At 33.2% G+C, this 26,888-nt stretch overlaps 1 protein-coding gene across 2 annotated transcripts in view; it reads right to left on the bottom strand.

Annotated features, from left to right (window-relative positions):
- lin (protein lines homolog) overlaps positions 1–26,888 on the bottom strand; it is a 63,205-nt gene that overhangs the window by 31,449 nt on the left and 4,868 nt on the right. For both annotated transcript variants that reach the window (XM_035368630.2, XM_035368631.2), the window contains exons 2-5: positions 26,326–26,486; positions 13,405–13,678; positions 9,485–9,744; positions 4,421–4,581 (exon numbers count right to left, since the gene is read on the bottom strand). In XM_035368630.2, coding sequence (XP_035224521.1) covers positions 4,421–4,581; positions 9,485–9,744; positions 13,405–13,678; positions 26,326–26,486 — 856 coding nt within the window. The remainder of the gene's footprint in view (positions 1–4,420; positions 4,582–9,484; positions 9,745–13,404; positions 13,679–26,325; positions 26,487–26,888) is intronic.

The raw sequence follows: 26,888 nt of genomic DNA, 5'->3' as shown, positions 1-26,888 counted from the left end.
ATTTGCAAGAAAGTTTGTGTGGACTGACGAGGCACTATTCAAACTTAACAGTAATGTGAACAGCCAGAATTGTGTCTGCGAAGTTCTGAAAATCCTCATGCTCATATGGACAGGGCAGTGTACCGGGATTGTTATGTAGTGTAGTCTATCCGTGTTTACACTGATTGGTCCCTTCTTCTTTGAGGGTCTGTACCGTAACTGAAGAGATGTATCTTAATATGTTTCAGACCAGGATTTTGCCTGCCATCCAAAACCTGTATAGTGACGAACTTTTCTACATGCAGCAAGATAATGCCCCCTTTCACTATAATCGAGAATGTTATGTTATGTCTACCTGGATGGTTGGTGGGTTGAAGAGGTGCTGTTGAGTACCCACCTAGGTTTCCTGATTTAAGACCTACTTTTGGGAGCCATCAAGAATGACATGCATCGACAAAAACCAGCAACAATTGACAAGTTATGTGAAAAAAATCATGTACAGACATTATGCTACATACACTAACAGCAATAGTTTTTGTGTGCAGATTGGTGCCATGGGTATTGTACAAAAGCTGTTGTTGGCCATTTCGAATGCATGCTATAACCATCTCACTTTCAATTCTATCACATCAAGTCAAATTTGTTACGAGATACTGACTAGCAAACAGCGAGTATCTTATTTTTGGATTCCTCTGTATACCTGTCTCTGAAATAATGTTTTGAAGGGTGATTTGAATTTAAAATTTTTCTCTAGAATACTTCTGAATTTTTAATTATGTCTTAAGGTTGCAGTGCCCTCATAGAATCTGATGTGTAGGACATGTTAAATATACTTATTGAAATCAGTCAGTCAGAATGTAGAAACTTAATATGCTTATCGAGAGAAACATATTAACAACTCACATCCCAAGACTATATAAGCAGAAATGTGAGATTTGCTTCTAAGAGGTAACTGGGTTACTGTGAAATAAATTTTAGAATTCTGTCTTTTTACCCTCTTCAGCCATTTTCTCAAGCAATTTGGCAAAAAAAACTTACGGTCATCTTCATTTCTGTATATCCTTTGTATAACAAAAACAAAGTTATTTTGGAACTTCTTAGTTTCTGTAACTGGATATGTCATCCTTTCTCTCCCAACAACATTTGCAGAGAATAAAATAGTGAATCTTCACTTTGCTTGATTTCATTGCACTGCTTTAAAGACAAGAATTCTTGTAGACATAAAGTAAAAACAAAATACTGTTTTCATCAATGCTAAAGATGTTTTTCAGCTGATAAACATCCATTTTATTTCTTAAATTCTTGAAACAGTCTTCAGTAGACTAAACAAGGGTTTCTGTTTTATGACATAGGAATGCACTTAACAGACAAACTTGCAGATTATATTTATTTATAACTGACAGACACATTATGTTACCAACAGGGACATGGAAAAAAGGTAGACCGAATCTAAGATGGTTAGACTGCCTAGAAAATGACCTACTGGTCATAAAAACCAAAACTGGAAAATGCTAGTAGGGAGAAGACTGCCTCAAAAAAGCTTCCTGAGAAGGCTAGGGACCCACCTTAGGCTGTTGAGCCATTGAGAAAAGAACGATGTGTTATGTTTCCCATTCCTTAGTTTCAGATAGTAGGAATGCATTCTATTTTATATGTCCTGTTCGGGAGTTATGGGTGACTACAAAATATCACATTGTTCCTGTGCTTGATCAGCCCTGACAGTTCCATGGCAATTATTAGGAAATCTAATAGCTTTGTGAGTGAAAAATTTCAACAAAACGTTTTCAGCTTTAGAAAATTCTGCCTTTTAGAATATTTCTTCTTTTTTCTTTGCATAACCTCTTGGATGAAAATTTTGCACAAGTTGCTCCTCTCAGTCACATTTTTTTAAAGCATAACTGGATCATTGTTATTTGAATAAAATATCAAACTGATACTCAGGATTCTATACGCATTGCTGGCCATTAAGATTGCCACATGATGAAGGAAACCAATCAGAAGAATGATATTTATTTTATAAATAATTTGCATTAAAAGTGAAATGATTAAAGTTTCAGGAGTTAGAGAACAAGCAGAAATCAATATCCCGAACATCTGTCTTTGGAAACAAAAGCAGCTATTATACAGCATTAGGTCAAATAGATTTTCAAGACCTGACATGCGGCTTCAATTCTAAGATAGATTTCATCTGCCATACTGTCTAGGGGAGGGGAGAGGATATTGTTTGATTCTCTCTGAAACCACAGGTCAAGCATTTTTAATTGGTGAAAATCAAGAGAACAAGCCAGCCAAGCCAAGAGTTTAACACTTGGTGTACTGAAAAGAAACACACAACAGAAGGGCAAAATGTGGTAATATCCTGTTGAAAGATATGGTGATTATCATAGACACTTGCCTTGCCACAGAGACTTTAGACATTGCCTTGGGCATCAAAACCTCGGTAAAGTAATGGTAGCTGGCCAAAGTACTATATATGATGACTAGAGATAACCCAATGTATACCCATGGCACTCCATAATTTTAATCCAAGGACTGGGCTGGTATGCAAGTTTCTAGCATTTGTTTCTGTTGGTTACTTGTCCACATGAATATTGCCATCATGATGATATAAGTGAATTAGGAAAAGAGAATATAACACCATTGACACCATGCACACCAGTGAACGCCTCATTGTACAGAAGGTCTTTACAGATTTTTAGAATTATTTGGGGGCTGTTTAATTAATGTCTAAAATTTACAGAGTATTTTTTAAAGTTCTATCTGATAGCTTTTTTTGTGGACTATTAAGACTGCAACATGATTTCAATCATAGAAGGGTTTGTCGTAAAAATTTGCAGGATACTGATTTCTATTCCTCTTTTACTACTTTCCAGAGTCTCCCAAACATGGTAGCTTTGTGCTTAGAAAGAGCTCTTTTCAAGAGACCAAAGTCGCACAATAGTCCACAGCAAAATATCAGGGGACATGAAATGTTGGAAAGGTATATATGCAGTAACTGTATGCATCTTCATTTTTTCAAAGAATGCAGTAATACTTTTCGAAGCTTGACTTGTTACTTTGTCTTGACAAAGTTTCACTCTTTGAAAGTTCATGGGATAAAGAAACAGAATTTCTTCAGTAAATATCAGACATAAACCTTTCTCTTAATAGTTCATTGAGTTGATTTTAGCATTGTTTTCCCACTCTTATATTTAATTTCCCATTGTACAAGAATCCTTGCAACACTCATAAACCCCTTACTGAAACTTTCTTTGCATTGATGGCATCAAGTCTGTAATTTTTTTTCTTTGTTTTCAGTAATAGACCTTTTTTTGTTGCAGTCATATCCTTCAATCTGCATCTTGTTTACATGTGACATTTTGAAAGAATAAATTTAAAAGTAGCAGAAGACACTCCTCATTTAAAATAATAAACTGTAGCCAGAAATTTTTATTCCAGAATATATGCTTTTTTAAAATTCTTTATTGAAATTGTTCTACAAATGCGTAAACACCCCCCCCATAAATGTTGATTCCTTCAACACAGTACCAAGAGAAGCTGAAGCCATGATTACGTTGCTGGCAGTCGATGGCATTGTAGGTATTATCAAATTGCACACATGGATGCTCGATACTATGCAGCATACCCATTTTTCAGACTTAAAGATTTCCTGATCTGATGTGACTGTACGATCAATAATAATGATGTGGAGAAAATGTCTGTAATCTCAGGCATAATGTGAGTGGGCCTTTGAGATCATGCACATAACTCTGTGTGGCCTTCTTGGATCTATTATCTATTATAAATTATTGTCACAATCACTGGATATCAACTAATGTAAGTAGAAACTGCAAAGTACAAGAATCTGCAAACTCAGTAGACTACAGTTCACACACCATCAAACTCTGAGATGTGCTGGTATGAATTCCTCCTTCTCACAAGAGACATAACACAACCATCAACAGAAAAGCTGCAATATCTATATGAAAAACCAACATTTTCATTAACTGTTTTGATGTATCATTTCACTTCCTTATAACATGAATATGTAATTGTCAAATAATGTTAATCATTTGCATCTCCCGGCATGTTCTTCATTTCCCGCAAATTTCAGGATTGTTGTGTGCTTCCTTCACACTACAGCAATTTTAATGGCTAACAATATGGAAAGCACAAAGCTTTTCATAAAATATTATTTAGAGACAAAATAGGCCAAATTCATGATATTCAACTGATTGCTTTTAAAAGAAATATCAAAGTATTATTGGAAAAAAAAAAACATAGCATCAAATGGCAAAGGGGGGGGAATATGAAAAGAGTAATAACTTAAGTATTACAACATTCTCCTAACTCTAGAATGTTTTTAAAAAAGTAAAAAACTTGAATGTTACAGTGCTCAAATGGAAAACATCTGAAATTAAATATAATGCATAACTATATATATATTTATATTACACTTTACCTTTTATTACAAGTTTCAGTATTCATACTGCAAACTCCAGAGATTTCATAACATGGCAGTCTATCAAAAAACCCTTCAGAAACAGCAGCAGCTACAGTTTGCTCAATAGTATCTTTTTCTAGTTGCTGCCAAGGTTCATATTTTATACTTGAGCAGAAAATCTATAATGCAATATAATTCTAAAGTGGATTATTCTGAAACAACTCTAAAAAGTTTTTAAGTAATCAATCTTATGAAATCAATTTGTTAAACAAAGACTTTAAAAAAAATTGAAACTGTAATTCAATTACATTAGTTATTTATTAAAAGACATTAATCCTCAAGACGCAAGAGAAAAAGCATTTAACCTGTTAAGAACTTGAAAAAATATTGGATTTTAATGAAAGTTTCCTGCAAATATCATCTGTGCAAATAGTTTGCATTGCCGTGTTTAATCATATTTTGTCAAATAATTTTTGGCATTTGAAAGAGACTTGCTTTAGAACACTGTGTTGCAAAATTTGTAAAAAAATATTGTTAAGTACAAAGCGTCTGAAATGGAACTATCATGCTACCAGATTAGAACCACAATTTATTTCCAATTCTCTTGGAAAAAGTAAGCTGCAGAATGTCATCAAATGTGTACAGCTTTAGGTACTAATGTTGTATCATATGACACTATGAAGGTTAGGTACTGAAAATTCAAAAACAAGGACTATGACATTCAAGAAGCAGAACACTCTGACCGGCATACTGATGTTGATGAGGCCCGCCTGCAAGAACTTATGGAGAAAGATCAGTATGCAACCACTCGAGAGCTTGCTAAGGAGTTAGACGTTAGTGCTATGTCCATTAGTTGCACAGCGCATTGCATAAACTTGACATAGAAGTTCCATTGCTGAGTGCCGCATGAGCTGACTCAAGCAGATAAGGACAGACGTGTTCAGGCCCACACTAATCTGCTCGAATATCAATGGAAGGACAAATTTCTGGACTGGATCGTCACTTGTGATAAAAAGTAGATTTATTTCAACAGCACAGGCCAAAAAAGAGGGTTGGTCTGCGCCCAGTGAGCCTGTTGACAGTGTCACAAACTGAAATTTGACTAACAAAATGATCATGCGCTACTCCATGTTGACACTGCTATCAAGAAAAGAAATTAAACTGAGTTCCAGTGCAAAAAGGTAATATTCCATCAAGATTATGCAAGACCTCATGTGCCTGCATTCACCAGTTGGACTCTGTATGGACTCAAATGGGATCTTTCGCCACACCCACCATATAGCTCCAACATCGCTGCTTCCGACTTCAACTTTTTTCACACCTGCAGCTATCTTCCATTCTGCACAGGACATCTATTATAATCTAAGGTTGATCTGTTTTTAGATTCATGGCCATCAAGTTTCTGGGCTAAAGTCTTTGAAAACTACCAAAATGTTGGCAGAAAATCATACATTTGGGTGACGATTACTACCTGCACTAAAGGTACTGCTTTCGTGGGTCCCCCCCCTAGCTTTATTAAAATGTTTTGGGGGGAAAACTTTCATAGCAACCAAATATCTGTAATGAAATTAGAGGAAATAACTTAAAATGAAGCGCAGCAAAAAATATGTATAATTCAGTAGATTGTACAAGGACGTTAGTATACTGTCCACGTCAGATTTTATTATTTTTGGTTAGAAATAATTCTAAAAAAGTGTTTTATGACATTTGTTTTCTTATTTGAAATCGTTTTTGATGAGTTTGTATGAAAAAGTACAAATTCAAAAGGTTATCCAAATTTGTCTTCCAAGAGCCATTTTTAGTCACACATTAAACACAAAAGTGACAAATCGTAAAACTGGTACAATTTTTTGCACCTTTACAAAAAATTGCAAAGTACATAAAAAAATTAAGGTATTGTTCTGTTATCGGGATTGGATTCAGATATTGCCAAAAGCTAAAGATTTGGAGAAAAATTCGAAGCATAAAAACAATCGCCAAAATATTTATGATACGGTTCAGTTGAAGAAAAATCCAAGGAGGAAAATAACAGATACTCACACAATTATAAATTTTTAATGTAAATTAAGCAACTTACCAAAGAAATTAGAAAAAAAAATCAGTGAATTTCGTGAATTAAGATTAAATGCAGAGGCAGGAAACTGCCGATATTTAAAATGTCTGAAAAGATTTGTATTTTAGGACGCTGCTGCCACCACATTAACTCTAATAAGAATCTAATTGGTTATGTTCAGTGCCACATTGAACTCTGTTTCGCACTGTCCCATAACTTTTCTAAAGTTCGATTATGCTAAACAGCATCAGGATCGATAAAATTATACTTATGGTTAATGCAGAAATGTCCAAATCCAGATCTTCACACCTCCATTTCGGTGCTTCTTTTGAATTGAAGTAGAACTTCATTTTATGACTTTTTGTGCACAGAGTGAATGATTCCTTGTTCCTGAAGAAACTGTATGGAAGATGTTTCATTATTAGGTAAGTCCCAAATTTTCAACTCCATGGTAAATACAAGAATAATAAAAACAAAAGTGATCATTACATCTTCAGAATTTGTATTCTCGTTACCAATTATGAAATGTATTCTTTTACGCTTACAATTTTAAAAGTAAACATTTGCGACTTCATATTAATCAATCTTTTGGCGAGTTTAGCAGAACATTTGGCAATGACTCCAGTCCTGATAACAGAACAGTACCAAAATTAAATTTACATATAAGAGAAAGTCTTTTTAACTTACCAAAAGAAAAAAAATCTTCTATTATCGGGACCGGATTTTGAAATGTACGTGTGTATGCAAGTGTATATGTATGTATGTGCATACACACATACATATATGCATACATGAACACATACATCCCTACATACATGCATATATACATACATTTCTGAATCTAGTCCTGATAACAGAAGAGTACCAAAAAAAAAATGTTTGGTACTTTCTGATTATTCACAATACTACTTTCAACAATCAGTATAGGATTATTGTGCTTTTGGTGTATTTATTAAATTATATCCACAACAACACCCAAACTGTGCTTGACTACACATGAATTTACATGTAACCATTATTTTGCTGGATAATATACGCAAGCTGTAAAAATTTATACATCGGCTATATATATCTATGTTACCCCCCCCTTAAATTTTCTAATTTTTTTATAAAATGCTTCTTTTTTTAATAATCTTTTTATTTTTTATTATTTTATTTATTATTACAATATGAGTGGTAGCAGGGGCCAAATGAACATTTTATGGCAATTAACCCCTTATCGATCGCGTAATTTCCAACAAAACAGTAAAAAAGGTGCGTATTTTTTTTTTATTCAAGAAAATAATTTTAAAATAAATGTATGAACGATATATGTATTCATTTTTAATTTCTCGGAATTTTTTTAACTTTAAATCAAGGGTACTGGTACGTAAAATAAGAAATAAAAATGTTTCTGGGTATAAGAATTTAATTGTTTTTAATCTTTTTGGTGTGTTTCTTTTGAACATTCCAGCCCAGAAATATCACTGGCATGAGAAATAGAGGGTAACCTCATGCCATAATTTTGACGAAAAGGGAGAAAAAATGGGTTCAACAAAGTTGCCAATGAGTTGGTAATTTTTTTTAGGAGGGTAAAAATGTATAGATAGAACATTTTTGACAAGATGGCTCAAGAACATTTAAAAAGTGACAAGTAAACAAAATCACAAAATTCTGCTTTTCAATAGATCATTATATCATTTATCCACAACAAAAAGTAAAAATCCCCCCCAAGCTTATCAAATTTTAGAAATGTTCTGAAAATTTTATAGACTACTGCTTAATCAGAATTTAAAAATATTTGGAATGAAAAGACTCTCATGTTTACTTGAAAATAAGATCCACTTATTAATACCAGAACCTTACTATATTTTAGGATAAATTTTAAGAAATAAAACTGTAGCTAAATATTTATTTTGCATCTTGCATTAATTTTGAGAAAGAGGCCTTAGTTTTTAATCCTTCCTTCAGATTCTCTTGAATGCCATTAGATGTGGCCCAAATAAATGCATTGTTACTTAAATAAGCAAAGCAACAGCCTTGTGTTTGGCATAGGTTTTAGATTATTACTATCGATTTTTAGGGCAAACAGGTTCAGGTCACTCTTCATCAGGAGCAAAGAAATTGAATGTGTGGTAGATCTCTTTCCTTCTTGATGACGAATTGCACAAATTAACTTCATGGAATGTGACTCCTACATTCTCTACTAATAGGCTAAATGCCATATTTCTGAAAAAGTGTAGTGCTTTCTTTTTTAATAGCAATCATACAGCAATATTATAATTCATTACAAATAAAAAACTCTAACACTAACTCCCAGCAAGCAGAAATCACCCTTTAGAAACCATGCAAATTTGACATTACATGCTGGCATTATGTGCATACAACATTTGATGGGTTCCTGATAAACACATTTTTGTAAAACTCAGGATTGTCTACTCTGTTGATATATAGCTTTGCCCTGGATTTCTTTTTAAGATTGGGAGTATAATGCTAGAGTACCAAATATTCTTCAGATGCACAGAGAAAATGAAAAAAAAGAAACATATGCTTAACAGAAAGAAAGCTGAGAATGTTCCAGCTAAATGACTAAAAACAAAACCACTACTGCCATCTACTAATCAAAACATGAACAAAAAGCAATTGCAAAACAAAATTTTTACAGGGTGACAGTAAAGAGCAAGCAGGATTGGAATCACTAACCAGAAACAAAAGCATTTTATTGAAGTAAAAGCCTCCAGGATGTCTAATTCACCAACAAGGACGTTTCTGAACAATTTTACCCACAGAGAAATGGAACAAATTTCTATGCCTGTCATTGTGTAATAAATCCCCTGTTGCTTATCATTGCTAATATACAAATCACAGATTTTTATCTCTAAATATGCAGTAAAATTAGTTACTAAGAAGATATAAATATTACAATTCAATTTTAACAGCCAATTTTCAGAAATAAATATACTACAGAAACCAGCTCTAATAAACTAGTATATTAAAGGAATCCTATCCTTGATAGTTATATAAAACATATATGAAAAAAAAAGGCTTACCTGCATAATGACGTCCAGATAAAGTTCAAAGGTTGTCACAGACATTCCACAAGGATAAAACAAAAACTCAACAGCAAACTGCTCATTAAAAAATATGCAGTTTTTATCTTCGCTTAGTTGGATTTCAGAGAAAGATTTCCAGAGAACAAGAAATGAGTTCAACACTTTACTTTCCTGTGAAAAACTTGAAATTTCTCTGAACTGTTTTACAAATAGTTCCCATCTAATAGATAACTCCACACAACAGCAAAAGCAAAGATCTGGGGAAAAAGTGCAAGATTTATAATTTAAAAACAATTAAAATAAACTAGATGTAATTTTCATAATTTGAAATATTTAGCAATTTTAAAAGAAAATAAATCATTAAAAACAATATAGAAAAAATACAGCATTAGCTTTAACGCATGAAAAGACTGAAAAACTTTCATCTATTTATATTAAAATATTTTATTTTTAATACATTTAAAATGCACAGTAAATGTTATTCTGATAGAAGTAATTTATTTTCAATATTATACATTGTTAAAAAAAATACTGCATTTGTTACAATAAATAATGTTATGATAATAATATACTATTTTCTCTCAGGTCACATAAAATTAAATGTGAGTTTCCTATATAACCTGTATATATAAAATTTTTCCTTTAGATTTAGTTATATTTTTAAACAGAATTTGGAAATAACACACTAATAAAATATTATATCATAATTATGTCATAAATTTGCAATATATAATCAAACATTATTACTAAAAATAAATTACTGCCATTCCAGCATTTGATGCAAAATGCTATGGTTATTGTTTGTTTTAAATACATTTCTTTACATTCAGACCACACAACTGCAGTTTTGTTGCCTTTGCACTTTAACACTAGAACCGCAGGATTTCCAATATACCTCGATCTGCGGCGTGGGTCAATTTGACCCTAGATAGAAAACACCTAAAAATATGCACAAGTGATTACTTTAGTTAACTAAAGCATTTTATTTTTTATGTAACAATCAATATTTCTCAGAATTTACATTAAAAATTTTATATAAATCAATGGTAATTACCTAAATTTTTAGAAAATTGTATTATTTAAAATTTTATTTCCTTAAGTATAATGTGTCTTTTAAACAAAATAAAACACAATTTTTCTAGTTTTGGTGAAAAAACAGAGTACTATATCATTTAACTAAGTTTAGACATAATTTTAACGAAAAAATAAAACGGGTCAAACTGTCCTGCTTTGCGGTTCGAGATATAAATGTTAATAATCATAAATTTATTTATCTTATGCATTTTCAAATTTGGTATCTTAAATTATTAATAGTCACAAAAGGAATTTCTTTCTCAATTAATGCTTTTCGCGTGGTGACAAATTAAACATCGGTTTGAATTAAAAATGTTGTAGTTCAACTGAAAATTTTGGGACTGTTCTATGAAAGATATCTTTTAGCTTTCTTCAAATATACTCAAAATTCTTGAAATATAATAAATAAATAAAATCATTATCATTAATTAAACTTTTAGTTCATCTGCTAACTAAAAATGTAATCCGTTGTTCTGATTTTTCTCCCATTGTTTCCTTAACAAGAGCAAAGTATTTATAGCCACAAGATATAAAATATTGAAATAAATATGCATTAGCTAGCATCATGATGCAGATTTAACAGTTTCTTAGCTATTTGGTCTATAACGTAAACTTAATGGAATTGTAAAAAGTATAAGTCTCTGCCTTTTCTTTCATTTTGAGAATCTTTCAGTTGAAGAGTGAATTTATTAAGTACATTTTTATTCTTTTTATAAAACACCAGAATTGTATTTCTAACTTTAATAAAAATTATTGAATATAGTTATTTTTTCTTAATCCTTCTAGATCTTCTTTTGTTGCAACTTAGATCAATCTATTTTTTTTGAAACCATGCTTAAGATTTACAAATATAAAAAATATATCAGTTATTACATCTCACCCTGTTTTGAAGTAAGGTTCTGGTAAGCAAAGAGCAGCATTTTTCTCTCACTCAGCTATATGAAAAAGTAGTGATATGTCCCCAATATGGAAATGACTAATTATGTACTTCAAACTGACATCTATGGCCAACAAAAACTTTTGCATGCCATTTTCATCAACTAGGTATAATGAAGAACACTGCATACTTGGATAATATACAAGATGTGTTCAAAAAGTTCGGTGAATTTTACCATAAAAAAAAAAGAAACAAGAGAAACAAGCAAAATAGCTTTACTGGCCTTCAAAGTATTCGCCATTAGCAACAATACACTTTTTACATCGGGTGTACAATTGTTGGAAATTGTCTGCAAACGCTTCTTTCAGTATGGCTCGAAGCACCGTTGTCACACGTTGTTGGATCTCAGTAATGTCGAAAAAGTGTTGGCCTTTCAGAACTCCTTTGAGGCGGGGAAACAGGAAGAAGTCCATGGGAGCCAGATCTGGAGAATATGAAGGGTGATCCAAAACTGAATCCTGGTGCCTGTCGAGGAATTGGGTTACACAGATCGCAGTGTGCGGCTGGGCGTTGTCATGGAGCAGATTCCACTGTCCATTCCGGTACTGTAGCTGAATCCGGGGTATGTGTAGCAGCAGCCGTTTCAAAACCTCCTCGTAGTATTCCCCATTGACGGTTGTAGCTGCGGGTACAAATTCATGATGCATCAAACCCTTACTGTCGAAAAAGACGATCAACAACGTCTTGATCCTGGATTGTGTCAAACGACTTTTTTTGGGAGGGGGTGACGACATTGAACACCATGCCATGGATTGCCGCTTGGTCTCCGGATCATATTGATAGCACCACGACTCATCCCCTGTAAATATTGTTTCCAAGAATTGCGGATTCCGGTCACACATGTCGATAAAATCTCCAGATGTTTCCATCCGGTATTGCTTTTGCTCGTCTGACATCGAGTGCGGTACAAACCAGGCGCAAATCTTACGTTTATGTAAATGTTTGTGCACAATGGTGCTCACACTGTCTAGGCTTATCTGCAATTCGCCAGCTATCATTCTTAAAGATAGTCATCGATCTGCCACAAGCATCCGTCGAATTCGTTCCACATTGTCTGGAGTTGTGCTTGTTGTAGGGCGCCCCGACCGCGGCTCATCTTTGACATCCTCCTTTCCGTCTGTAAAGCATTTAAACCACTCATAAACACACTTTTTACTCACTGCTTCCTGATCGTAAACTTTCACTAACATGTCATGTGTCTCCGTCGCCGTTTTGCCTAAACTTGAAGCAAAACTTTATGTTTATGCGTTGCTCCATGTCACACTGACAATCTTTCTCACACTGACTGTGTTAATCTGCTCATAGCGTGCGCTTCCTCTTATCTGTCGTAAAATGGCCGTTAGATGGCTCTAAATGACATTTCTCTCACTGCGTCTGCGTGAGTGCAAGATCCTAACTGGTGCGGTTTTTTAATTATGAGACCAATCACCGAACTTTTCGAACACACCTTGTAGATGCATTTGCATGATCTGAATATTTTCTTACCAGAAACATAAAAATCTCATCTAAAAAATATATTGTAAGAGATATTCAAGTATAAAATTTGACATCTCTCTATATTTCTGTAACCAAATTAACCAAACATGTCTAGAGGAGAGTTTCTTAACCGGGGGGGGGGGGGGGGGGGAAGAGATTCCGTAGCATCAGGGAGGGAATGTGATCAGCCTTTTATTTGCCTGCAAAGTATTAATTTATGAATATAAAAAACTTTTATGTCGAATTTATGAATTATGTACGTTTTAATTTATGAATATAAAAAACTACTTTTGTTCAAGTTTTGCAACACTTCAGAATGCTACAAGTTTAAAAAAAAAAAAAAAAACATGAAGTTAAATTTCACAGGTCTATGTAATTTTTACAAAATATATTTATTTTTGGCATTAAAGTTTTCCAAAATGAAACTAACCTTTAACGGATTCCACAATGCAGTGGACAGCACCTCTACACTTGCTTTTATTAGAAGTAATGCTGGGCGACTTCAAACAATTGTTTACTAATGAAATCAGCAATTCTAAAACTGGCACATTACTCTCATCAAAGCCTGTCATTTCCAGTTTCTGAAGAAAAACTTCAAGGTGTTTCTTGAAAGACGTTTTAGATAAACAGTACAAGAGAGCAGTTAATGCTTTAATAAAAGCCCAAACCAAATACTTGTCTTGAATGTTATAAAAGTTCTGAACCTGAAAAGAAAAATATTATTTCTGTAAATGAAACTACTATTATTAATAATACAGGGCAGACAATGAAAATGTATCCAGCCTCCAATGATAATACATCAAAATGGCATCATCTTTCTGATGTGATATGCAGACAAGGAGTCAATAGAAAGGCAAAATAAAGCTGGAACAATGTTTTATTTGGTAATGCAAAGTTGACAAATAAACAAACAATGCAGACAGAAGGCAAAAGGTTATGGCCTTCTCTAAAAAGCATGACACCAGCATTAGAAGTAGTGCTTTCTTGTGGCTCATTCTGTTATAAAAATACATAATATTGTGTTCATACCTACAAGAAATACATTCCAAAATTTACTGCAGACAATATCTGGTTCTTCACATTAAGTAGTTTCACATATATATTTTTTTTTGGCCATCAAAAATATTAGTTGTATTTTAAACCAGCTAACTTCATTCTAAACCACACTGTTATATATTTTGAGAGCTGGCATTTCAAGGCTTATTTATAAAAAAAGTCTTTTTCATTCCGTGCAATTTTTTTTTCCCCTCATCAAACATGGAAAATCGAAAGTAGCATTTTTCGATATATTTTGCTTTTTATTATCAAAAAGATAAGAAAGCTGTTAAACAAAAAATGATGAAATATAATGGCAAAATTGTGTCAATAAATACCAGTGCCAAAAGTGGTTCTTAAAATTTCATTCTGGCAATTTTGATATTGAATACGACACCATGTTCTGAAAGGCCACTCGAAGTTGATTATCTTTGCCAAATTCAACTATTTACAGTCACATGAAACAACCTAGCCTTCTTTCAAGGATTGATATATATATTCCTTGTATACTTAAAAAGTGAGATTTGGAATGTAACATTGTCATCTATACCTAGCTTCTGAAATATCACGAACATTAATCACTTTCACATGAATCATAACTAACAATGAGAAACAGATTGTTTATAAAGTTAAATGCAAGTGAATTCTGTCATCTATTGAACAAATTCAGTGATATCATCCAACAGAATTGACCTATAGAAAAGGTGTTATATTTCACTATGATAAAGCCAGATCTTGCACATGTTTAACTTATCAGATGTTTAGCTTGGATGGGCTGTACTACCACACCCAGTATGATCTCAGTATTTGGCACCCTCAGATTATTCTTATTCTGGCCTATACAAAATTATTTTAAATACGACATTGAAACATTGAAAATGCAACACCAACAAGGAATGGTTAGAAACTGATGAAATTTGGAAATAAGACACAGACAGAAAGCAGCAATAAGTGATCTTTATTTCAAAATGATAGTCAGAATACAGAGTGAGAATGGCGTCAGCTCAGTAGGATGCAAGACCAACGCGGACAGCGATGCACGAAGAAACACGTCTAGGCATAGAGTCAATAAGAGTGTAGATGGTGTCCTGAGGAATGGTTCTCCATTTCCTTTCAACCATTTGCCACAGTTCATCTTCTGAATGAAGCAGGGGCAGAGTCTGCAAACGGCATCAAATCACATCCCACACATGTTCAATTGGTGACAGGTCAGGAGAGTACGGTGGCCAGGGAAGCACCTCTATACCTTGCAGAGCATGTTGGCAGATGCGAGCACTGTGTGGTCGGGTGTTATCCTGCTGAAAAATTGCATTAGGCACCCCCTGAAGGTAGGGGATTGCCACCGGCCGCAGTACATTATCCAAGTATCACTGGGCTATCATAGTGCCCTGAATACGAACTAGAGGGTGGCCAGGAATCGTAGGCAGTAGCGCTCCAAACCATTACGCCACGTTGTCGCACGATGGGGCGTTCTACAGTTACTGCCGGATTAGATCTGTCTCCACGTCGATGCCAGACATGTATGCGGCGACTGTCACTGGATAAACAGAAGCATGATTCATCTGAGAACACAACGCTTCGCCATTCTGTCATCCACATTGCTCCAGTCCAGCACCATTCTAAATGTTGGCGTCGATGCTATGGGGTCAATGGCAGTCTTCTTAACGAACGCCGTGAGTGCAGGCCACGTTCAACCAATCGACAGGAAATGGTTCTGGTCGACACGGAAACATGCAGGGTATCTTGCACATGCTACAGAATCACGGTGCAAGTGACTGGGGGATGGCCACAGCTTGTCGGCAGATGCTTCAATCCACATGTGCTGACGTCACTCTGGCTGCACCTGCACCCCTCATTCTTCACACATTTCCTTGTACTAGCTGAAGCACCGTGCATCCATGTGGGTATCAGCTGCAATTTCACGTAAGGATCAACCTGCCCTTCTCAGTCCGATCACCATAGCCTTTGTAAAATCGTCTATCTGCTGGAAGTGCCTCCATTGACGGCGACATGGCATTCTCTCCTATTACACGTATCCTGCGGGACAAAAACCCACCTTTCTTCGATAATTCATCTGGCAGAAATAACAACACGAATATTGCTCATTCTGCACGTTCCTTCCCTTATATCTTATTTCACGTGCGTAGGAGAGCTGTGCATTTCACATCATTCGCATAACTCAGTGATGTGTGTCTACTCTAAAATTTGCATAAATTTCTGACCACTCTTTCTTGGTATTGCATTTTCAATGTCGAGCAGTGTAATAAAATGAGAATGCCAAAAATGAAAAGCGATGGTCAAAATTTTTATGGTTATAGAATTATGCTACCACCAAAAAAAATGGCAAAAAGTACTGGACCAAAATGATTAGTATATAATTCAATAGAACATTTATATATTGCAAGGAATTTTTTTCTCATGAAACAATTAAATTACTTTCCTAACAACCTAATAGTATAGACTACAGAAAACAGGATATTCGTGTGACATACATACACTCAGACATTATTAACATTAAATAAAGTAATAATCGAGATACGGAATTATGGAGTAATTAAATAAAGCTACAGAAAACTAGAAAATAGTAGATTCTATTATTTCAGACAACTTAGAAGATAGATGAGAAATGAAGAAACACAATTTTCGAACTGAAAGCAAGATTTAATAAAAATACAAATAAAAAAAAACTGGAATTTTAAAAACCAGATTATAACACAACACCTTGAAAAACAGTCTACATCAAATGTTATAAAAAATTTTTAAAATGTAAAAAACGTTTTTAAATGTAAAAAGAAACAGAGAAAAACTTTTAAGCTAATAAAAAATTTCCTCACAACTCTTAGGATTTTATTTTGAATGAAAATAATATAGATTCTAGAAACCAATTTTACTAATAACACTCATGGTATAAAATAGCAGTTGTAGAATATTGTTTTCAGTGATTATGTTGCATTCAGTGACATGCTTTTATAAAATCAAAGATAAAAGAAATACATTATTTAACAACCATTATTTATTGTGATTTGATAAAAAAGTGAAAACAATAATTCCTATAAGATTTTTTTTTTTTTTTTTTTTTTTTTTTTGAGGTGCTAACAACCAATTCTGTTAGAAACTAGAGCATAAATTGTAAAATGTTAGAAACTAGAGCATAAATTGGGTGGATACAGTGAATATTGAAAAAATACAGCATGTGATGAAAGCAATGTCATAAAAAGCTTGCTTGAAGTCATTTCAACTATGAAACATGTTTGAGCAAGGCACTGTCAATTCATACCACAAATGTCAACAATTAGTAACATGTGTCGGATGATATTAATTGTTGACATTTACCGCCTTCGAGGACACTGGAGGGCCATGCAGCACTGTACTTCTGATTTGAGCTGATAAATGGCAACATGAACAAAAGCACCAGGGAGAAAGTGAGCTAATGCACAGGATTGACACATTGGTGACAATGACATATTAAGATTATGCACCTCCTGCCACTTGCGGAACAAATGAAAAAGTCACATGCACCACAGCACTATGTCCAGCAGTTCAATAAAGAGCCTAGCTAGGGATGGATACTCACACACAAGGAAAACAGCCCACCAATGCAATGATCAATCACATCGATGCATAGGGTTCACAACCATGCCTGCAACAGCCAGTTGCGACCCCTTGTATCATATTAAAAATGATCGAAAGGGTGTAGCTGTAGTGATTCCAAGCACAAATCAGCCACTCCCATCATTAAACAGATCAAATATTGATCTAATCACATAGGTGCTTTTTCCTGATGTGGTATTATACAGTGGAACCTCGAGATACGAGTATAATTCGTCAGATCACTCATACGAGCATTCGCTATACAAGCTCAATGCTCGTATAGCGAATTCCTCATATCTAGAAAAAAACTTCCCCATTAAAAGTAATGGAAATCCAGTTAATCCATTCTGCACCCCCAAAAATATCAACATAAAAATCAATTTTTCTAATAAATAACACTGGTAAATAACATAACTGTAGTTTACCATTATGATAGCTTCAGACAAATGATTGCTTCCGACATCTATTTTATCTGCTTCTTGTTAATCCACGCCAACAACAGCTTCTAGGAGTTCTAGACAGTGCTTGGAAGTAACGGTAACTCCTTTGCCTACATTAAGTTTCTCACCTTTTTCCTTCTTCAGAATAGTGCAGATTGTCGATGTGGAAAGGCCGTAAGTCTTCGTCAATTCCATCCCTCTTACACCATGCTTATGTTTAGCTACGATTTCTTTATTTATTTCAAAGGCCATGGCTTCCTTATTTTTCTTTGCAAAAGGTCCCCCCCCCTGCAGAGTGTTGCCATTGCTCACTTTTAACTCGTTGAATTTGTCAAAGTTTTACAAAACATGAAATCGATAACAAAACAAATTCCAAATTTCAAATTTGGGCTTTCAGATGCCCATATTCACTGTAGGATTACATTATTCAAAACTGGATGGCTCTAGGTACCGTTGTTCTATCAGAATAAGAGAAACATATATACATTTATGCAGATTCTTCATTATTTATTTCTTCAAATATAATACATGGTGACAGTATTTGGTGGCAATGATTTGAAAAGTGATATAGCCTTTTAAAGTTTTCAATGCAAAATCACAAAATAAAAAAACAGTCCTTCAATGGAAATAAAAAATTCAATAAAAAAACAGTCCAAGGGACAAAGCCCCTTTGGACTAAAAAAAAATATTGTTCTGTTGAAGGAAACTTTAATCCAAATAATATTTTTTGGTTTTTAAGTAGAATGTTTTAGTTATGAATAATAGATTGTCTACTGTGATAGATGCAGTGTAACATTTGCAATTGTTGACTTTCAGAAATGGGACATTTTTTGGATATTTTGCTGAAGGAAAAACCATAAACAAGTCTTCTTAAAATGTAAGTAAATGTTTACCTCTAAACCACTATAGTGACTAATATATACTCTAAATCCCCTTTTTCCTTCGCCCTGCCGCGGCGATATCCAAGTCCTTCAAAGTTGGCGCGTCTGATTTCTTGGAAAAGTTTAACAATGAAGAACTTGAAGCGGCGGCATGATCGACATTTTTATGTTTGTCAGACTTTAAATGCTGTTCAATATCACCGCCACCACTGTGGGAAACACTAAATTCTGTACACTTTTCACATCTTACATCTGATGGAGTATTTATTTGCTTGATAAATGGATATTTTTCTTGTAAGCTAACATTGAATGAATACTTGCATTTTGGCATTTTAACTTGTGATTCCGAAGCAAAAGAAATTTAAATTATTTACTACACGAGCATCAAACAAAAACAAAACAAATAGCGAGAAGTGGGAAAATGAAAAGTTTGTCAAACAATAGTCAATAAGTCAACAAAACACGAGCGATATGATGTTTTAGCCACTCTCTGCTATCATTGCATCGACGACGATGCGGTCTCGCTCTCGCACACCACCAGCTCCTGTCCGGTTGGGGCGGCCATCACATCGCGGCGGAATGCAGGGCGGTGGCCAGCTGTCTGCTACTCGAATTTTTGCGTGGTTTCTGAAACAGGACAATTTTGCTTCTCACAGTCCATTTTGGGGACACCAGGACTCGGAATTATAAAAAGGGGCAGACGTCTGGTCACGTTAGGTATACATCTATGAAATCAGCTTCTGCTTTTTAAAGGAGGGAAATAGAAGGGGTATTTAACATCAATAAAACCTGACTTCCCATAACTATAGCAACTAACAGTTGATCAATCTCCATTTTTTCTATTTGCTTGATGAGGCATTTTTAGTATGTTATACAACTCTTGGGACCATCTCATTGTTGAAACTTACTTTCCTTACTAACGTTTTTATTTCGTATGTGTCTAACTTCTTCATACAGATCTAATTTGTCCATAAGCTGAAGTGGGTTGTTCCACTTACTTCAGCTATTTAAAAAGTGTTCTCTATAATCTCATATAATCTTCTTAATTCTATCTCTAGAACGTTCTTAATTTGGTATACCAGCACCAAATCCTTTAAATCTTCAAATATAATGACTTTTGAATCTTTAAACCACCCATCAAAATAGTTTTGTATTGTTGAAATTTCTCAGCACTCAATTTGAAGCATTTTAAGAGAATTTGTTTAATTTTCTGATAACCTTGAGCCTCATCAGAAGATTCTTTTGCAATTGGTTTTGCAACATCGGTTGGCAGAACACCAATAAGATAGACTAGCCATTTTGAAATTGGTACCTTCAGAAGGTTTAATTGCATCTCAAACAACTTCAGAAATAAACTCAGGTCAGCTGTTTTAGGAACAAACTTATTTAGCTTTAAATTACGCATTTCTGTGTCTACAATAGAAGACACCACTGCAGACTTTGCTCCAGTAGCCATAATGTTAGTTTTAATCTCTCCAATTTAAACAACCATTCATTTTCTCTCTCTCCCCAGCACGCTGTTCTATCCATTTCTTTCCTATCATTTATGATGTGGTTAAAACATTCTTTTGTAAATTCTGCATCATACGTGGAACTAGTAATTAGAGCATTACTTATTTCAGGAATTCTAAAAATTTCCTCCTTCACTACAACTAGTGCCTCTCCTAATTCAACTAAATCCTGTTTCTTCCCTTTCGCTAAATAAGTCATGCTTAATTGAAAGTTGATAAATTTCCTCAAAATGCATGCCTAAAACTTTTAGTACACCATAAAATATATATATGGATTTAGTACACATCAAATATACATATTCAAAAGCAAAACATTAAACAAAATCAATTATTTTACATCAATTTCAATCGATTTTCTTGAAATGACATATAAATGACATAATAAAATATACAATGCCATTCTCAGAACATAAACAATTATAGAATACTTTCAGTAATTTGCATTAATGCAAAATATAGCAACTTGAATCTACATATTTATGTACCCTTGTTGTTGTTCAGTTTTGAAAACAAAACTAAGAGTTGTTTATAATGTACTAGCAGCTTCGCTGCCAGCATTCGTCTGGCTTTTAAATGTACCGGAAAAATGGCTGAAGGGAACACCAAACGTTAAATTTAAAAACTGCGTAGAATTTTACTCTGCAGAACAACTTTGTAAAAAAAATTTTTATGTATAACAAAATTACAATGAAATAAGCAATATCCCTTAATACAAATATCAATTATCCTAATAAATAAATTAACCAACTTCCCTTCGCAAAATCCTAAGAACTCGAATGGTATAAAGGAGATTAAGAACTTTGCTTCCTAAAAAAATCACTCGAAACTTGTCAATATCTTAAAAACAGTGAAATGAGCAATAAATAACATAAAAGAATACAAAAAACAAAAAATTCTGAAAAGCAAAGTATAATTAATGATATTTTATCTTATATTTTCAAGAGAAAAAAAATTACAATGAAATAAGCTATATCCCTTAATACAAATATTAATTATCCTTAAAAAAATTAACCAACTTTCCGTTGAAGAAAAAAATCATGCAAAACTTTTCAATATCTTACAGACAGTGAAATAAGAAAAAAATAACATGAAAGAAACTCAAAAAACAAAAAATTCTGCGCACAATTTTACTCTGCAGAACAACTATATAAAAAAAAATCAATAACAATGTATTATATATAAAAAAAATGACAATGAAATATGCCAATCTCTTAAAAACAGTGACATAAGAAATACGATGAAAAATTGTTGCCAAACCCATATTTCTAAAAGAGTGAAACTATTCAAAATGATGCAATTTCATCAAAAATCTTTAATTTAATTATATTTTAAAATTAAATTATAGTTATTTTGTGAATTATATGTTTGTAGCATTTTGGAATATGTTTCAGTAGAAGTAAAGGTGCATGGAAATAATTTAAATATTTGACACTAAGTATTTGCAACCATTTTTAATGTTTTCGTTATAAATTCGCAGGTGACATTTATAATAGATAATTTAGAGGGAAAAGTTTTTGGATATTTTATTTATTTTATATGTGCAAATGTTTATCCTTGGAAAGGGTATATACTTTTTCGTGATCAGGTAGTTTCATATATGTCCTTTTTACCGACTTTAAAGATTCACAAAATTTTCCTCCATTTTCGTGCAATTTTTTGTAATTTATGAGAAAAAAGCAGTGTACATGGATAAAGTCAAGAGTGTGCGCAATGCCATTTTTGTGCAATTCTGGGATTTTTTTAAAGTAAAAATAGGTCGACGTGTACATGGTTACTGTGTATATGTGCCATTCTGAAAAACGCGGCAAGGAGTTTGTGATTCTGCACTTTCTCCCAATTTTGCAGCTGACATTCGTCATGATTAAGCACTTTTGTTCCATAAAAGTTCTAGCATAAGCATAATTCAGCTAGCAGATTGTTGGAAAAAATGTTGAGTAAATAAAAAAAAAGAAACTTGTCTTTACTTCGTGAAGACAAAATGGCGGCTAAAAAAAAAGTAGGAGGTTGCTGTAGCAGGATTGGTTGCCAAATTTTCACCAAAAATCGCCAAGTTACCATAATCCAAAGATTAAACTTTAATTAAATTATAGTTATTTTGTGAATTTTATGTTTGTAGGAATTTGGTATACGTTTTAGTTGAAGTAAACGTGCATGGAAATAATTTAAATATTTGACACTAAGTGTTTGTAATGCTTGCGGTATGAATTCGTTGGTGACGTTTATAATATAATAGATGATTTAGAGGTAAAAGTTTTTGGATATTTTATTTATTTTATATGTGGAAATGTTCATATTTGGAAAGGGTACGTACTTTTTCGCGATCAGGTAATTTCATATATGTTCTTTTTACCGGGTTTAAAGATTCAGAAAATTGTCATGTATTTTCATCAAATTTTTCTAATTTATGAGAAAAAAGCAGTGTACATGGATATAGTGAAGAGTGTGCGCAATGCCATTTTTGTGTAATTCTGGGATGTTTTTTTAAGTAAAAATAAGTCGACGTGTACATGGTTTATGTGTATGTGTTATTTTGAAAAACACGTAAGGAGTATGGTATTGTGCACTTTTTCCCAATTTTGCAGTGAATATTTGTCATGATTAAGCAGTTTTGTTAGATAAAATTTCTAGCATAAGTGTAATTCGGCTAGTAGATTGTTGGAAGAAGTGTTCAGTAGATAAAAAGAAAAGAAACATGTCTTTACTTCGTGAAGAGAAAATGGCGGCGGAAAAAAAAAAAATAGAGGGTTGCTGTAGGAGAGTTGGTCGCCAAAAAAATCGCCAAATTACCATAATCTAAAGATCAACCTAATTAAAATATCACTAAACCATGTACACGTCGACTTATTTTTACTTAAAAAAAAAATCCCAGAATTGCACAAAAATGGCATTGCGCACACTCTTCACCATATCCATGTACACTGCTTTTTTCTCATAAATTAGAAAAATTTCACGAAAATGCATGACAATTTTCTGAATCTTTAAACCCGTTAAAAAGAACATATATGAAATTACCTAATAACAAAAAAGTATATACCCTTTCCAAATATGAACATTTCCACGTATAAAATAAATAAAATATCCAAAAACTTTTACCTCTAAATTATCTATTATATTATAAACGTCACCAATGAACTCATACCGCAAACATTACAAATACTTAGTGTCAAATATTTAAATTAATTCCATGCACGTTTACTTCAACTAAAACGTATACCAAATTCCTACAAACATAAAATTCACAAAATAACTATCATTTAATTAAAATATAATTAAATTCAAAAACACTACTTAAAATATAAATAAGCACATACATTAAATTAATAAAAATTAGCTTACAATCCTAATTACTTTAAACTAAATCATTGCTAATAACAATTTTCACAATAATACCAAATTACTTTACTTCCACCTTACATTTAGAACAATGCATAAAAATAATATCCTCAAATAATTAAAAATACTAACTTACCTAATCTTCTTCAGAATCTTGCTTACATGGTGGATACACTTTTATTCTGGATTCAATAAAATTATTGAACAATTTTTTCCTCCACACTTCCTCCGCTAAATAAAAAGCAAAATTCTCTTTATCACAATGCCTCGGAATGGCGCTTTTTATAGCACTCCACGTGCCCTCTATTGTATTGGTATATGCACCTGTTTCTGGATCTTTAAAATAATATTTGTGGTTCACAGCAAGATGTTTAAAACCTTCATCTTCCAAACATTCATACGATTTTCAGCAATCTGAAATAATTACAGTAGCCGGTAGAATATATTCTTTTATAAAACTTAATAAACAATCTTTACTTCTATCTCGCACAACCTTAAAAAAAAACATTTATTACTACCCCTTTCAATCCCACCAAACACCCATTTTCCTTCCACTCTCCTACCTCTCTGATACTTCCGCTTCCCAAACTTACTCTCATCAATTTCCACAATAACACTCATACCACCAAGCATACCCATATCATTTTCGCAAAATTCCATGCACACTTCCCTACAAAAAGAATTCCAATCAGCTGCAGTCCTACTGCTAATTTCTAAATCCAAAATCCAATAGTCAACTGCCAATCTATTCACCCAATAATAAGAAATCAATAAAATCTCACCCATACTCAAATGAATTTCAGCAAACCACGTACCCTTCCTAACACTCCGTTTCACAAAATGTCCATTTTCACCAGATTTCTTGCACCGCCATTCAAACTTATCAGTAATATCCTTCCTTTCACACAATCTCATTTCATTCCCACATTTTGGACATTCATACTTACCCGCAATTAAACCTACACTCATGCACCATTCAACCAATTCTTTTGAATTATCACACAAACGCATTAAATATCTAGAATTCACTTTAGACAACGCCATACAATCCCAAAATTATTCAACCCTACTTCACACAACACACAATGAAGCTTAATACAAAATAATATACAGCCACAGATATTTTTCCAAATTCCCCCCTTTTCCGATTAAAGAACCGTAATTCATCCATTAATATCACATGACATATCCCATGATCTCTCATTTCCCTCACACAAAATAATGCGTAATCGGAACTGAGTACTGCTCACATTATTACCAAAGTCCCAGGTAGTAACCTTTACCGCCTCCAAAATGTCAAACTACCAGTTACCATATTCTAAAGATCAGCCCAAATTATTTACATAAAATACATACTTTTCTACTGATTCCTCAAAATGAACTACAGTCAAAAGTCGTTAATTCGGACACCTATAATCCAGAATGATCTATAATCCGGACCTCAAAGCTACAAACTTTCTGCGCATGTGCCGCTTTAACGCATGCACATAAGACCTTCACGGCTGCGAATATGCGTGTGCGCATGCGCAAAATACGTTTACGAATGCGTGTTTAATGTATAACAGATGGTATAAGCTAAGCTAAAGTTATCTAATTCAGTTAACGTTGCAGATTGCATTGTTCCTTAATCTTCGAATTGGATCCGGGTTACTAATTTTTGCAGACTGTTAGAGCAATTTTATAAAAGTAAGCTTGAACTTTCGATTATGTCAAATAAAATTTCTGATATATATTTACTAATATGTAAAGGATCTGCAAAGCGAAAATATGTTTCGAAGTCCGTTTAACTAAAAGTGGAATTGCTGCAAAAAAATGGATAAAGGCATATCCTTTGTTTATCTAACCATTTAAAAATCTGTTTATCAATTTCACGCTGCTATGCGGCGGGGAGGGAAGCCGCAGCGCGCAATGGTTTGGAAGTTGATCTGTCAGCACTATTCTTATCTTCAGGGCAGATGTTTTTATTTTATTTGGCTTATAATTCCTTACTAAATGTAGTATTTCATCTCGATGTACTCTGTCTTTGATATAATTTAAATCAAATTCCTCGTCATTATAATTCGCTTCCGATAGCGAAGAAAGTGACACAGAGTTTATTGAAAACGAAAAAATTTCGATTGACAAATTAGTCGGTATTCTCGACACAGCAATTATAGGACTTGAACAGCGGAACTTTGTAACTGAACAAGAAATTATGTCTGTTTATAGAATAAAAGAGAAAGTATTATCACATAAAATGAAGCAATTTAAACAACTTACATTGAAAGAAATGTTTAATAAAGTAAACAAATAAAAATTAAGCTTTTTTTTTTTTTTTTTTTTGTAAATTTTGATACCCTTTAGATTATAACTGTTCTTTATTTCATAAATTATGGTTTCATATTTTTAATTTTATAATTTTTGCATGCCATCTTACCAGATTTAAACTGATGATCGATAATCCGAAAAAATCGATAATCCGGAATCGCCGAAGTCCCGACGAGTCCGGATTAACGACTTTTGACTGTATTAGAATTTTGTCTTAATTTAGAATAGAAAATAAAAATATTTAAATACTTACAAGTATATTCCAAGTACTGTTTTCCAGAAATAAAGACAAGACACCATCAATTTCTTTGCACACAGAGTGATGTTTTGCAGCTTCATTTGTATAGATTTCGCCTGCAAGTCTCAAAATGCTCGCACATAAAAGTTGGCATTTTATCCTTTCTTCAGAGCATCCTAAATATCAAGTATTCATTTCAATATTAATTTAAAAAGTATGATAGTTAAGTAATCAAATACTAAGAAAATATTTCTTACTCAAGTTATTACATTAATCTGATAATAATTTAAATTCAGCAATATTTCATTTTCATATTAAACAGAGGTACTCTTTTATTATCAGGAGCAGATTCAGAAATGTGGTTCAAATTCCATAATCGGGGTGAGCACCAAGCTTGGCGAGAGTTTTTTTATTTGGCATGATTTTAATTTGTTTGTGGTTTCCGGCTGTATGTTTTCTTGTGGCAAACCTAGAGCTTTATTTCGGTAAATGTAAGAGCACGAATTTAGTGTAGCCAGATTTTTTTTTTTTAATTTGATTTTGAAATACTGTGTTTGTTTTTAAAAGTTTTACTGTTT

This window comes from Stegodyphus dumicola, chromosome 4 (genome assembly GCF_044657685.1).
Source record: "Stegodyphus dumicola isolate Sdum_Otavi_A_Nest chromosome 4, ASM4465768v1".
NCBI lineage: Eukaryota > Metazoa > Arthropoda > Arachnida > Araneae > Eresidae > Stegodyphus > Stegodyphus dumicola.
This window is presented reverse-complemented; position numbering and strand designations above follow the sequence as displayed.